At 40.1% G+C, this 16,119-nt stretch overlaps 1 protein-coding gene across 2 annotated transcripts in view; it reads right to left on the bottom strand.

The window, feature by feature from the left end:
• Nucleotides 1-16,119, bottom strand: part of spata20 (spermatogenesis associated 20) — a 467,506-nt gene that overhangs the window by 136,498 nt on the left and 314,889 nt on the right. For both annotated transcript variants that reach the window (XM_073026743.1, XM_073026744.1), the window contains exon 15: nucleotides 5,208-5,288. In XM_073026743.1, the coding sequence (XP_072882844.1) occupies nucleotides 5,208-5,288 (81 nt within the window). The remainder of the gene's footprint in view (nucleotides 1-5,207; nucleotides 5,289-16,119) is intronic.

Raw genomic sequence — 16,119 nt, 5'->3', positions numbered from 1 at the left:
CCGGTGAGAGCTCGTGTGTGTCCTCCCTTCCCTGGGTGGCGGGCTCATCACGGAAGAACTGTTTAGCTAAAGGAGAGGTCATACTTGAACGGCCACAACAACAAGACACCGACGGATCGAAATCATAAAGGAAGGTTGGCAAAAAACAATAGCGGTAACTGTTCCCATTCTTCTATCTCTCTCTCTCTCCAACAATTGCAACGCAGCGACAAACAAACGACGGCAGCCTGTGTGAACTGAAACAAACTTTATATTTCCATCGGACAATTCATTATCCCCTAGACAACGATAGAGCTTATTTCTTACTGATTATTATTATACCCGCACTTTTAGGTTTAGTATTGACGACGTATATTATCTGTATATTTGCATTGATACTATTTTTGTGTATTTTTACTAATAAATACTGTTAAAAATAGTATCACCAGACTCCAACCGACGCCTCTATCTTTGCTGGTAAGTAACCCAGTTACGGGGTTCGTAACAGTACATTGGTAAGAGTAGAGGCAAGAAAAGAATACAGCTTGGTTTGAATGTCCCCAGTAGTTGAAAATCATAGTCTCGTTTCTTGGGCTAGCTGGTATTCCAGATCCAAGCAAGGAGAGTGGTGCAAGATGGTAAGGGAAGGTAACTAAAGTGGTAAATAAATTAACATTATTTGCTTCCAGTAACTGTGGTAGCTCACAGGGCCATAGTCATGTGGCACAGAAACGGGGCCTTCAGCCCAAAGTGTCTATACCAGCCTTTGAATACTGGCTATCTATACCAATCCCATTTACCAGCACTCTACCTCGGTGCTTCAAGTGCCCATCTCTAGTTATCTCTCAGATGCACTGAATCCACTGCCTCCACTATCTACTGAGGTAGTACGTTCCCGTTTCCAACTGCCTTCTGGGTGAAAAATAAATTCTACCTCATAATCTCCTCTACACCTTCTACACCTTACCTTCACTTTACTGCACCTTATTATCTGCGTGCATTGCACTTTCTCAGCAACTAGAACACTATACTCCGCATTTATCTTTTCCCTCGTAATATCCCAGTGGTAAAATGATATGTGTGGATGATATGCAGAACAAAGTTTTTCACTGTACTGCGGTACTTGGGATAATAATAAACCAATTACCAATAAACCTATGCCCCTCTGGTTCAGACATTTCTGCTAAAGAATCTACAGAGCCTTACTAGCTTATAGGAAAAATGAATTCTTATTCTCTGCATTCACTCTGTATAAGGAAATATTATGGCTAGGGAATTCAGGGAGGCAGATGGCAGAATTCTAGAACAAGTTACAATTAAAGATATAGTAGGTGTTATAGCGACTTTAAAGGTAGATAAGTCCTACTGCATGATGAGATATATATCCCAGATTACGAAGAGAGAAATAGGAAGAGACTGCTGGGACCCTGAGAGAAATTTTAAAATCTTCTCTGGACAAAAGTGAGGTGCCAGATTACTGAAGGGCATTAACTGTGATGTTCTTTTTGCTTTGTAAGACATAGGAGCAGAATTAGGCCATTCGATCCATCAAGTCTGCTCTGCCATTTTATCATAGCTGATCTCAACTCAATTATTCTGCCTTTTCCACATAACCTTTCGTGCTATGATTTATCAACCTTTGGCTTAAATACTCCCAATGACTTGGCCTCCACAGCCACCCGTGGCAACAAATGCCACAGATTCACTACCCTCTGGCTAAAGAAATTACTCCACATCTTTGTTCTAAATGGACATCCTCTACTCTGTGATTGTGCCCTCTGGTTCTAGACTCCTCCAATACAGGAAACATCCTCTCCACATCCACTCTATCTCAGCCTCAATTTTTGATAGGTTGCAATGAGATCCCCTTCATTCTTATAAATTCCAGTGAGGGTTAACAATGAGGATCCATCAAATGCTCCTCATAGTTAACCTTTCATTCTCAGGATCATTTTTGTGAAACCCTTTTGAACCCTCTCCAATGTCAGCTCATTCTTTCTTAGATAAAGGGCCCAAGACTGCCCACAATACTCCAAGTAAGGCCTCATCAGTACATTGTAAAGCCTCAGCATTACATCCTTTTTTTATATATTCTAGTCCTTTATAAATGAATGCTAACATTGCATTTGCCTTCCTCACCACTGACTCAACCTACAAATTAATCCTTAGGGAATCCTGCATGAGGACTCCCAAGTGGATTTTTGAATTTTCTCCCCATTTAGAAAATAGTCTACACCTTTATTCCTTCAACCAAAGTGCATGACCATACATTTACTGTCACTGTATTCCATCTGACATTTTGTCCATTCTCCTAATCCATCTTGGTCCTTCTGCAGTCTCCCTGCTTTCTCAACGATACCTGCCCCATCTACCTATTTTTGTATCGCCCTCAAACTTGGCCACAAAGCCATCAATTCCATCATTCAAATCACTGACATATAATATAAAAAGAAGCACTCTCAACTTAGACCCCTGTGGAACACCACTAGTCATCGGCAGCCAATCAAAAAAGGCTCCTTTTATTCCCACACTTTGCCTCCTGCCAATCAGCCAATCCTCTATCCATGCTTGTACCTCAGCATTTGTGGGGTAAAGCCTGTGTGTGGGTGGGGAGGGTCCTGATAAAGATATCTAGGAGTTAGAGGGTCACAGGTAGTGAGTGTTTTTTTCTATTCAGCATATCTGAAGGCATAAGGTAAGGAAAGGAGTAGGAGATTTATAAGGCACTTGACAAATACTGAAACCTGGATCGCATTGACTGAAGGGGAAGAGCAAACAGGAATTCCCACTAGATGAGCCCTTGAAATGGCTTGGCAATGGAAAGCTAAAGGACAAGTGCTGGCAAATAAGATTGGTATAGATAGATAATGGATAACTTGCATTGAGATAGTGGCCATAAGAACCTGTCTGCATACTGGATGATAATGAAACTATCCTAACCTTGCGCAGCACATGCAGTCAGAAGGAGAGGATAGATCATGGATATCATGTCTAGGTCTTTACTCGCCTCCCATTTTTCAGTCCCAACTTAACAGACAAGCAGTCAGGTCTCCCACCTTCCTTGTATTTTCCTACTATGTTAACTAATCCTGTGTTCACTGATTTTCCAATGTTGTTCTCCCTTCGTTGTCTGATCAGTTATCAATTGCAGTTCTTTCAACAATTGACCACTAAGTCTCCTTTGGTATCAACTTCAACTCCCAGTAAAAAAAAATGTGATTCAGTTTTCATGCTTTTACTTTTGATGGAAGGTTTCAATATGTGCCATTGACTAGTTTGTTTCTTTCAGTATAAGCTTATGATCTGCTTTATGCTTTGATGCTTTTCTGTTGAGTTACATTTACTCCTTTGGAGGAAAGTTTTGTTTTTCTCCTTACACAAACCAAACAGGATAGTTCCTGTGAAGACAGGAGTAACAGAGCAGAACAGAGGGTCCAGCAACAGCAAAACAGGAACAGAGCAGAAAATGGCAACGTGAGCAATTTGGAATAAGAAGATCCCATTCAATGTCTTGAGCCTCTTCTGCTATTCAAGTAAATTGTGGCTGATCTGTTGTTCAACCATAATTACCCAAGTTTGGTCCAACACCATTAATATTCTTGACCAAAAAATTCTGTTAGGTTCTGGTGAGAGATCTCCATCTTGAAACATTAACTCTGTATCTCTTTCCACAACTTAACTGTGAAATTGTTAAATAACTAATTATTCCCCACTCCCCAATCTCCTCAGTCTCAACAGCATATTAGGAAAGAGATTTAAGCATTCCCTTGTGTGAAGGTGTGGCCTCCTGACATCACTTGTAAACACTCTGGCAATAATTTTAAGGTCATGTTTCAGTTTACTGGACCCCTGAAGTACAGAAAGCACCCTTTATTCTGCCTTATCAGCTCCTTTTATTGTCTGAAAAAGATATAAATAAGGTAATTTGAAAGGATCTAGTATGGAGAAACAGTGTAAGATAAAGTAATTATAGAAATGAGAGGAGGAAGAGAAACAAGTCTGAGCTAGTGTAATTCTGTAGGCGTGAAGGTGAATAGGAGCTTCCTAATTCAATTGAAGTGTTGATATCATAAAACTGTTTCTTACATAACAACAACGACAGATTTTTAAATTGCTTTCGAAACATCATATTTGAAGAAAATGGGAGCTATTTTCCTAGCTTGCAAAGTCCTTCATTTGCACTAAGTTTTGGCCAATTCTGGGACCATCACTTTCCAGAGAGAGTACAGAATATGCTTGAGGAACTGAACCACTTTACACCTTCCCTTGACCATGAGCAAGAAACATATCTATCATTATAGAGTAACTTTATAGATTAACAATTTCAGACAGAATCTAACAATGACTCAAATCAATTGCATAAATTCTGAATTATTCCAAGGGATTAACATCTTCCTAGAGCGCTGTGTTCATGTAAATTGTGTGAATAGTGTGAAAGATACTGCAAGGTGCTATGAATGTGACACTGTCATATTCTTTAGCTCAGTGTACGTAGACTAAAGGAGGCTTGACAAAGCTAACATCTGAAAGGAAATGACCTTGTCTGTTCAAAGAGAAAAAAAATGAAGTTATCTGTGGGAAATAATTGAGATTGGATAACATGGTTTTCAATGGGAACACACTTCCTACACATCATATAACTAAAGTACTTGATGACAGCTGGCAGCCATTCAGCCTATCATGTCCATGCAGGAACAACCCTACTGAATCCATCTTCCACTACTGGGTCTGCAATCCATATTCATCCATGTAGAGTGTAAAATCTGACAAGAGTTTTCTATTTCCATCACCCCATCAGGCAATGAGTTCTTGTCCCTGAAGCCATCTGGGTGAAGAATCCTTTTTCCTTGACTGTCCTGCACCAATTACTTGACGGTCTATGCCCGCTAATATTGCACTTGTCTACTGAGGAAAATAGAGTTGTTGCAGTTATTTTAGCTATGCTCCCTTTTTCCCCAAGTGTACAGCTGTACGACTGCACATTCTCCTACAGTCCAGCTTGGATTTTGCACAGCCAATGGGAAACAGATGAACTCCTGAAAGAAAATGCAATCCTTGCTAGTTATCATGGCATTTTATAAAGTTACTCATTCAATGTTTGGACTGCAACTGCCAATTATTACTGGCAAAGGCAAATATCAATACACTCTGGAGCAACTTTTCTGGACTGACTTCCTCTATAAAAAGCTGGCCACAGAAACAGTCAACTGCACACATCCATATCCTACCTTGTTGGGCACAAAGTGTGCATTGATGCACTGTATCAGTTCTTGTGTCTCAGGTGTTTCAAGCTCACCACGGATCACGACCTGCAGCAGAAGAGAAAGCAGAATCAAAGACCAAGGCATCAGACCAGCCCATTAAATCTATCTGTAGTCAATTTTCACCATGTTTTGAAATTTCTAATGATAGTTCAGGTTTAGCACATCTGTCACTTTGCATTAGAGAGTTTTGAAGTCGTCAGCTTCCTTGACTCCTTCATTGACATTGGGCTGCCTGTCTATTAACCAGTCTTAGATACACAGAAACATCCTCCAAACAAATAAGACTGAAGCCATTTTCTTCAAACCTCATCACAAATTTCAGTCCCTATCAACCAGTCATACAGCAAGAAATCAGACCCTTCTGCCCATCTGGTCCATACTGAACAAGATGCCCTTCCAGGTTAGTCGCATATTCCTCTCAACCTTTGCAAACCCTTCCTGCCCATGAATATCCCTTTAAACCTTTCCTATTCAATACCTTTAGCTCACTCCTAGACAGACTGGATTAGGTTGTTCATAACCTGCTGATCCTAGGCTGAGCATCTGATACCACAAGCATTTACATCCTGAAGGCCTATACCATGTGCACAGTATTGCTCATCTCAAAACTTACTCCATCCATTTCTAACTGAAACCCTCACTCATATCTTTGTTCCCTCCACAGTAAGTTTGTGCCTTCGATGATTTAAAATAATCTCTCAAATTCCCTTCATGAATCTCTTTGCTCTATGATGTTTATTTTAACTAAGCTATTAATCAGAATCAGAATACTGATCTTATACGATCTGAGTTTTTTTGTTTTGGGGCACTACAGTGCAAAGACTTAAAATTACTATAAATTACAAAATAAAGAAATTACACAAGAAAGGAAAAAATAAGACAGTACTCATGGGTTCATGGATCATTCAGAAATCTGATCGAGAGGAGAAGCTGTTTTGAATCATTAAGTGCCGATCTTCAGACTCCTGCATTTTCTCACTGATGAGAAGAGGGTATGTTCCAGATGGTGAGAGCCCTTAATGGTGATGCCTCCTTCTTGAGGCACCACTTCTTTAAGATGTCCTTAATGATGGAGTTAGCTGAGATTATCACCCTCTGCAGCCTCATTGGAGCCTCCATACTATGCTTTGATGCAACCAGTAAGAATGTTCTCCATCATCCATCTTTAGAAATTTCCAAGAGTCTTTAGTGACATACCAATCCCTTGAAATTCCTACCAAAATGGAGCCACATTAATGCCCTCTGCCAGATTGCAGCAATGTGCTGGCCTAGGATAGATCCTCTGAAATGTTGACGCCCATGAACTTGAAACTTGTTCAAATGTACTGTCTTCTCCCTTGGAGTGGCAACATTTTTTTTAAAGATCTTTGAGACAATTTACTATGCTAAGGTTGACGGAGAACATTACTGCATCTCACAAAATGTAACTATTTCTCGGAGTCAATACATTGTTTTTTTAATAATAAAGAATTGTAACTCCTGTTCTGAGCTGACTTACTTTGGATTACTAAATTTAAAAAATCACATTATCTCTGTACAAAGCAAAGTTTCCATTCTAGATATCCCTCATATGAGTGTAGTTGTTGAGGTGGACCTGGTATATCACGCCTTGTGTCTACTTTGCAGAAATATGGCTCATCCTCCCTATTCTTGGTCACAACATGAACCCAGGCTGGTTCAATGAGATACCAGAGGATAAATGGTGCTCACGGGACTTGCAAAGTTCAAAGTAAAATTTATTATCAGAGTACATACATGTTACTACATACAACACTGAGATTCCTTTTCCTGCGGGCATACTCAGCAAATCTAAAGAATAGTAACAATAAACAGGATCAATGAAAGAGCAAGAGCATAGAAGATAATAAACTGTGCAAATGCAAATATACATAAATAGCAATAAATAATCAGAGCAGGAAATAATAAGATTAAGAGTCCTTAAAGTGAGATCATTGGTTATGGGACCAGCTCAATAGATAAGTATAGTTATCCTCTTTTGTTCAAGAGCCTGATGGTTGAGGGCATAGTAACTGTTTTTAAACCTGGTGGTCCAAGTCCTAAAGCTCTTGCAACAGCGAAAAAAGAGCATGGCCTGGGTGAGGAGGATCTTTGATGATGGATGCTGCTTTTCTACAGCAATGTTTCATGTAGGTGTGCTCAATGGTTGGGAGGGCTTTACCTGTGATGCACTAGGCCGAATCCTCTAGTTTTTGTAGGATTTTCCACTCAAAGGCATTGGTGTTGCATACCAGGCTGTAATGCAGCCAGTCAATACACTTTCTACTGCACAACTATAGAAGTTTGTCAATGCACTGTTGTAACGATTGAACTGCATGAACAGTATGCAAGACAGATTTTTCACTGTACCATAGCACGTGTAATTTACCAATTTATTGAGGAGCAGCAAGATTTAGCACTCTCAGGAAAGGTGCAGAGGCAGTAGGGAAACAAAGAAAAACGCAAAAAATAATGGCTGCAATAGCACAGAGGGAAGTCAGTGAGGCATCCTTCTGATGCATCACACTAGGTACAAGAGTTGAACCATTCTCTACAGGCAGACAAAAGACCCTGAGGCAGTGAGGGATTGGCATTCATCAACCCAAGAATAAACAGAGAGTTACCCTCAACCAGTTTGAAAGGCAGTGGTAGTGAGGGAGGAGAGGTGGACAGGATCCTTCGTAAACAACAGGAAAATAAAAATTCTAATCATATGCTTGCCATGACACACGATCTCTTTTACAGGCTAAAGGTTAAGAAACAAATTTGCATTCTTTCACTTAATTCATCAGTGGCATTTAATTTCATTATCAATCTTTTAATTTCCATGTTGTATTGTAAACTTCCAGTCCAACTAATTAAAACATTCACAGCTAGCACTGGCAAAGGCTTATTCTGAAGCTGTGGAAAAACAACATTAATTTATGAAGCCTTTCAACAATACGTTCTCAAGCAATAACACAAGGAAGAAATATATGCGGTTCAGGGAGGCACAGATTCTGGAATAAAGATTACAGTCCACGTGGGTGAATATATAAATAGGCAAATTAAATCAGGAGTCCAAGTCTATGAAGAGTCCACAATTCCACGTGGAACTACCGACTTTTAATCAAAGATTTTGGAATATTGACATGTTCTGAAAAAGGGAAATCTGAGGAAGAAGACTATACTCCGGGTTTGGTCTTCTTCAAGTCCTATCAGATCAATTAGGAATATTCAGAAAACATTCCAAGAACTTGACAGAGCACTAGGATTTACCATCAAAAGTTTTCTCAACAGCTTTGTGGGTATAGCTTATTCTGTCACAGGACTCAATGCAGTTCCATCACACATTAGTCCGTGCCTATGATTTATGGATCGGTACCAACAGATCATAGTTGGTGCGGGGAAGATTGGCAGGGGGATTGCAATAATTTCAATTTATTATGAATTAATGATTGATCGATGACTGCAAACAATGAAGTGGCGAGTGAAGGCAAAGCAAATTAGAGGGATAAACTGTGCTGGTATGTTATAGGATCAAAGCAGATGGAATGAGCCATTCGGAGAGGGGAGGTCAAGGCAAAGGAGTTCCGATGGCCAGGTGAAAAGCTGATCACTCTGGGCACTGAGCCAATTTTTAAACCACTCTTGAAATTGTTGCAGTGGTATCCATGCCCAAACTTCAGAACAAGAGATCTGGATTCAAATCCAGCCGACTCCTTGCACACTTTCCATCTGTGCTGGAGTGAGCATCGAGCCTCAGCCTCATAAAACAAACAAATGTTAAAGAAATGGCAAACAAGGCACGGGAAGGAACTTACTGATAGTGTTACAGTTAACAACCTCATTGTAAGAATAACTACACTTCAATTCCTTGATGTCTGGTACAAAACTTTGAGAAGTTACAATTTGCGAAAAAGTATTAAACAGGAGCCAGATTTTTATACTTCCTTTCATGTGCAAACAAAAACATTTTTAATGCCTTAGGATCTTTTTCTGGGATTTAGCTTGTAGCAGTGCTGTGGAGATTAATTTTTAATTCACTTTGTCTATTCAAACCAAGTCAGGACTTCACTGTCTTATCACTGCAGTATCTAAGTTTGTATTTGCTCAAATGCAACCTTTAGCTGAGATCCTAGTGCCTAGTTCTGAAAATTCTCAGATATGGCCTGATAAGTAATGGTTCCTCCTAATGGACCATCCAATATATCTTCCACGATTAATCCATTTTTAAGAACGAATTAGCACATTATGAATAAAATCATAGAAATTTCTAGCACAGGAGACAGTCATTTGACCCATTCTGTCAACATCATCTAAAACTAGCCACAATGGGTAATCCCAATTCCCAGATCTCCATTCACAGCCCTAGAAGATGAAGCACTCAGAAGAACCTCATGAGATCACAAGGAGAACATACAAACTCCTTACAGACAGCAGCAGGAATTGAACCCGGGTCGCTGGTACTGTAAAGCATTGTACTAACCACACTACCATATGTGACAGCTAATTATTGATCACTCCACCAAGTGAATTGGAATTATCTTATTTGGTCTGTCTAGGTTTCCTTGAATCACAGAGAGATCCAACACAGAAACAGGCCCTTCAATCTACCAGGTCCATGCCAACCATCAACCATTTATTTCAATTCTACATTAATCCCATGTTTTATTCTCCTCAAAGTCCTGTCAGCTTTCTCCCAATTATACCATTCACCAGACACATAGGACAATTTACAAAGGGCAATTAACCTAACAAGTCATATGGCTTTAGAAAGTGTGAGGAAGCCAGAAAGATTTCAGTTCTGTAACAAGTTTCTGATGAAACACAATCTCTTTCCCACAGATGTTGCCTGATTTGTATAGTTTTTTCCCAACAATTTGTTTTATTATAATGAAGATTTGATTTCAGTGAGATATGCAGATGAGCTGATTATTTTCTTTGTCTCCAGAGGATAGTGAACACTAATAGTTACTGCACTGGGTACAGTTCACTACATTGTACCTGCAGGGAAAATAAGCTGGTACTTAACTGATCTCACCCATTCCTATCATACAGGCTCTAAAAAAAAACAAACACTGGGAATAAGTAGCATTTATAAGGATGTTGCCTGGTTTGGGGAGCTTGCCTTATAAGAATAGGTTGAGTGAACTTGGCCTTTTCTCCTTGGAGCGACAGAGGATGAGAGGTGACCTGATAGAGGTGTATAAGATGATGAGAGGCACTAATTGTGTGGATAGTCAGAGGCTTTTTCCCAGAGCTGAAATGGTTAGCATGAGAGGGCACAGTTTTAAGGTGCTTGGAAATAGGTACAGAGGAGATGTCATGGGTAAGTTTTTTACGCAGAGTGGTGAGTGTGTGGAATGGGCTGCCAGCAACGGTGGTGGAGGTGGATATGATAGGCTCTTTTAAGAGACTTCTGGATAGGTGCAAGGAGCTTAGAAAAATAGAGGGCTATAGGTAACCCTAGGTAATTTCTAAGGTAAGGACATGTTTGGCACAGCTTTGTGGGCTGAAGGGCCTGTATTGTGCTGTATGTTTTCTATGTTTCTTTTATGTTTCTATCTCTGGAGAGTTAAACCACGTTAAAGTTTCAGGTCAGTGACCTTCTATTAGAGACACAAGATTCTGCACTGCTGGAATCCAGAGCAACACAGTCTGCTGCATGAACTCGGGGTTGAGCAGCATCTGTAGAAGGGGGGGACTCAAGCCTAATGCAAGGTTTTAACCTGAAAAGTCCGCTTGATAAGCTGAGTTCCTTCAGCAGCTTTTTTGTTGACCTTCATTAAAACTCCAAGTTTTCAACACATACCTGTATTTTGCTTTTCAACTTTCTGTAATACATGCAGATTTTGTAATACTGGATGTGTGTCTGTTAAATGTACCATGTAACTAACTTCTCTCTTTCTATTTATTGTTAGTGCTTGTGTTGAATGGGATGGAACTAGTTGTCTGTCAGGGATTTAAAAGAAATTCTCATTTAAGTTATTTTGTTTGACTTACTGGCTATCCTCCAATACCTAAGAGTACAATACATAACAGTGGCGATTAATGTAGTTATAAACTTTAGATTCCATGCCTGAATCTGAAACCAAACACTGAGAGGGGCCCCTCCAAATTAAGGTAACATGTGGACGTGAGCTGAGAGATGGTAAGTGGTGAACTTAAACAGCATGCAACAAAAAAAAGATGCAAAGCTGCTGAATTTCCAAGCAAGAAAGCTGTCTAAATAATGGAGGCAATGGAGAGAAAGTTTTATTGCTGGGCATTGTTTTGACAAGAGAAGACAATAGCAAAAATGCTATGAAATTTCATTGACCAGAAGGGACAGGAAAATGCTCTGTAGCATAAAACCCTCAAATGAGAACCTGTAGAATGCATTAGAAGCATGTTACAACCCATTGAAGGGAAACCGTTGGACATTGCCTGCTCTTTACTCAGAATTGTGAGTAAAGAGAATCCTTTTTGTATCTTCTTAATGGTGCTTTGACCCTAAGCAGATAAGAATTGTTCAACAAAGACTGGATGATTTGTGGAATCCTGGAGCACATGTGGAACACATGTCAGACCCAACGATGTCAAAATGGGAATGGGAAAGCAGATCTGAGGAACAAGCTCATGGCCAGATCAGTATGAACAGTACATCAACCTGAGGGCTTTGTGTCAAAGTAGATAGAGAACACAAAATTATTTTGAATGTTTGATCAGTCCTGTTCATTCTTCACTATTAGAGAAGGGCATTCTATTTGTGTCATGTGTGATATTGGATGTTTACCCCTTTAAAAATAGCACAAGTGACCAACAATTCTCTTTGTATATTGTTTGCCATTTAATATGTTGGAACCATGGCTCGTCTGAGAATAGGTGCACAGGAAATGAGTGCTCACTCAGTCTCCCTCTCTACTTACTCCCTCACCTAATTTCACACCGCCCCCCCCCCCACACCTGCACAAATGGCCTTGAGATTTTCCCAAATGATTTTCTGTCTATCAGGAGATCTTCAGATCCAGAGATGAGGTGGTTCTGGGGACAGGATTTTGAGCATCTCATCCTGATAGACTATGTATTGTATGAAATAAACTTGACAGATGAGATTGCCTTTTCCTGCCTGTCCATCAACTTGGCATGCTCCTGTATACTGGTCCAGCCTTTTGAAACACACTACTTTGTTTAAATGCATTAAACAATAATTTTGTAAGGGTTTTGTTAGCTCACATTTCATTATATTCAGCAGGGAATTGTGAGTTCAATAACTCCATTCAGTAAGTGTGCAGCGGTATTAATGGGTCCGTTTAGAATTGCTAATTTGATGAGAAACTGAATCACGACTGCACGTCAGTTATGCCATTCAGTTCTGAAGAAGGTTATGGGATTGAGATATAAATCTGTCTGATATGATGTCTGTTTTATAAATAACACCATGCAAATTCTGCCCTCTGCACTATTCTGTTTCAAATTCAGCTCCAGGCCTGAGACCTTAACCAACAGAATGAATGAAATAAAAGAAGTACTTGCATTTATAAACTGTCCTTTAAACCCAAGGATGCTCAAAAGAACTTTACAGCATATAAAGTATTAAAATGTAATCAACATTGTAACATATGAAACCCAGCAACTCATTTATTCCCATGAACAGTAATATTGTTTCTGTGATGCTGGCTGAGGGATAAATGTCATGTTTTGTAATTTCAAAGCATTAAGCTAATTCAAAGAAAGACACGGGAGCCATAAAAAAAGTATAGCACATAAACAAAACCTTCAGCCCATCTAGTCCGTGCCAAACCATTTAAACTGCCTACTCCCATCTTAAGGTTCTTGATTAGCCAGGGCATCAAAAGGTATGGGGAGAAGAAAGGGGAGTGGGGATGACTGGAAGAATTAGATCAGCCCATGGCTGAATGGCAGAGCAGACTTGTTAGGCCAAATGACCTTCAGCTCCTATATCTTATGGTCTCCCATCAACCTGCACCGGGACCATAGCCCTCCTTACTTCTTCCCTACATGTACCTATCCAAACTTCTCTTAATCGTTGAAATTGAGCTTACATGCACCATATGTGCTGGCAGCTCATTCCACCCTCTCACAATCCTCTGAGTGAAGAAGTTTCCCTTCAAGTTTCCCTTAAACTTTTCATTTTTCACCCTTAACCCATGACCTCTGGTTGTAGTCTCACCCAACCTCAGAAGAAAAGGCCTACTTGCATTTACCCTATCTATACCCCTCAAAATTTTGTACACCTCTGTCAAATCTCCTCTCAATCTTCTACGTTCCAAGGCGCAAAGTCCTAACCTATTATAACTCCTCCACATCAAATTCAATCTAACTTTGTGTTTAATTTAAGCGAGGTGTGCGCATAACATGAGGTAGCATCATGGCGAGGCATGCAATTCACTTATTTAAACCTGTAATGAATTATTTAAACAAGAAAATCAAATATATTTACAATATTACTCAAATGTTACTGTACTACATGATATAACTGCTATACAGATATGCACAGCATAGTAAATTATATATTATCCCGTTTAGGCTTAATGATTTAATTGCTGTGAAGGCTTTCTTACTCTTGTGGGATAACTCCTTTCCTGACAAGGGAATCACTCGACTTGGCAGGTGAAACTTGTGGCTGTGAAAATAATCTCAGGTTCTGGGCCCTCATCCGTGGTGACTGTAGGAGCTGACTCTGAGTCTTGAGGAAATGGTTCTGATAGCAGTAGCCAGCTCTCTTCTTTTTCTTTTTTCTAGTTAGTTTGTGAATTTTGATCTTGAGAATGTGCATTTAGTTCACTGGATTATTCTGTTATTAATCCTTCTATTGCTCCCTTTATGATCTGATCTCTCCTCTTGGTTTCCTCATCGACAACATCATCTGACAAGTACTCTGTTTTCGTATCTCCATTGACTCCTTTGTTTTTAACCTTCTACTAATCCAGCTGGGGTTTGGTCTTTGCATCTACTTTTGCGAGTAGCTTTTTGTCTCCCACTGAAGTTGAAACAATAACCTTAATACACTGGAGTAGACTCTGGTTCTTTATACTCACAAAAGCTGAATGTTTGCAAATTTCCTGAGGCTCCTTGAACACTTTTCCAATTTAAAACCAAGCCATAATTCACAAGTTCATAATTTCATATTTCAAATGTAAGCAGAGCTTTAGAGGGTTAAATGATGCCTAATGGCGGCTCCATTGCTTGCATCTTCAAAAACAGCTCTATTTCCATCTTTAAAATCTCTACTTTTCCCTTTCAGGGTTCTTTTGAAGACCCTGACCTGGAGTTACATGCTGACTATGGTTCTTTGTAGGAATGGGACCCGCTCTCGGGGTTCCATGATCGGCCGTTGTTGTTCGGCATGCCAAAGGCTCGGCTTAAGAGTCCCTCTCGGATTCGGATTCGGATTCGGGCAGATCAAGGGTCGGTGTCAAGACAGGAGACCTGTGTGTCGTCGGGGGAGTCGGGTTATCAGCGACTCTGTGCCTGGAGACCCAGGTGCTTTACAATCTTCAGGCAAAGAACTCGGAAAAAGCAATGTAACGGACTTTTAACATCATAAACCAACGAGTTGTTTGTTATGTCTCCCCACTCGCTGGGAAAATGGAGATTGAGAAAAATGGGAAAGCAGTGCCGATGCTTTTTTTTGCCAGTGAGGGAAGAGGGGATTGTTGCACGCTGCTACTTATGTGCGGGAGGGGCGAGCTGGGGGGAGGGGGGTTTGGGGTTCTAATTGTCGTTCATTCCTTGGGGCACTCCTCTGTTTTTGTGGATGGTTGTGAAGAAAAAGCATTTCAGGATGTATATTGTATACATTTCTCTGACATTAAATTGTACCTTTGAAGTAACTACCTGATTAACATATCAGAAGTTTTCTCAGATATGTTGCCTACAGCTGTTGCAATTAGGCCACTGCTTTCGTCACTTTCACGATTCTTCTGAGCAGCATGGTTCTTCCTTGGTCCAGTATGCTTTCCAACTAGAGGCACAGAGATTGGCACCATCACCTGTCTTCGCTCTGTTGGGAAGCTGGAGTCAGTGCTGCCACCAAGTGTTCACTCGGCAAAAAACAAGCTGTATTGTGTTCAATAGCAAATTTCTGCAACAATCATAGACCCAGGGTCTTGGACTAATTTTTTTGTGTTACTGTATTTTATTGATAACTTATACGTGCTTGCTATCTCATACAATGCCTATAAAAAGAACTTACTCTACCTCCCCCGGAAGTTTTTCATGTTTTATTGTTTTACAACATTGAATTACAGTGGACTTAATTTGGCTTTTTTGACACTGATCAACAGAAAAACTCTTTTTTGTCAAAGTGAAAGCTAGTCTAAACAAATTAGTCTAAATTTATTACAATTATTAAACACAAAATAATTGATCGCATAATTACTCACCCCCTTCATGACAGTGTGGATAGGTCTCTAACAGCTTTGCACACCTGGACACTGTAATTTTTCCCCATTCTTCTTCAGAAATCTGCTCAACCTCTGTCAGATTGCATGGGGATTGTGAGTGAACAGCCTTTTTCAAGTTTAGCCACAAATTCTTATTGGATTGAGGTCTGGACTCTGACCTGGCCACTCAGGGCATTAACCTTGTTGTTTTTAAGCCATTCCTGTGTTGCTTTGGCTTTATGCTTGGGGTCATTGGATTGCAGACTGCATCAGGTTTTCCTCCGGGAATTCCTGTATCTTGCTGCATTGATTTTACCTTCTACCTTCACAAGCCTTCTAGGGCCTGCTGCAGTGAAGAATCCCCAGGGCATGATTCATGGAATGGATGTGCAGTGTTCAGTTTTCTCTAATCATGTAGGCCTCCTTTAGTCTCGATAGCCATGGAATTGCACCTTGGAAAGTTTCGAGAGCGCAAACCTGGGCAGGGTTTTTTTTAATGGAAGACCAGC

Source organism: Hemitrygon akajei, chromosome 22 (genome assembly GCF_048418815.1).
Source record: "Hemitrygon akajei chromosome 22, sHemAka1.3, whole genome shotgun sequence".
Classification (NCBI taxonomy): Eukaryota; Metazoa; Chordata; class Chondrichthyes; order Myliobatiformes; family Dasyatidae; genus Hemitrygon; species Hemitrygon akajei.
Note: the sequence above shows the minus strand (reverse complement) of the source record. Positions and strands in the feature narration are given on the sequence as shown.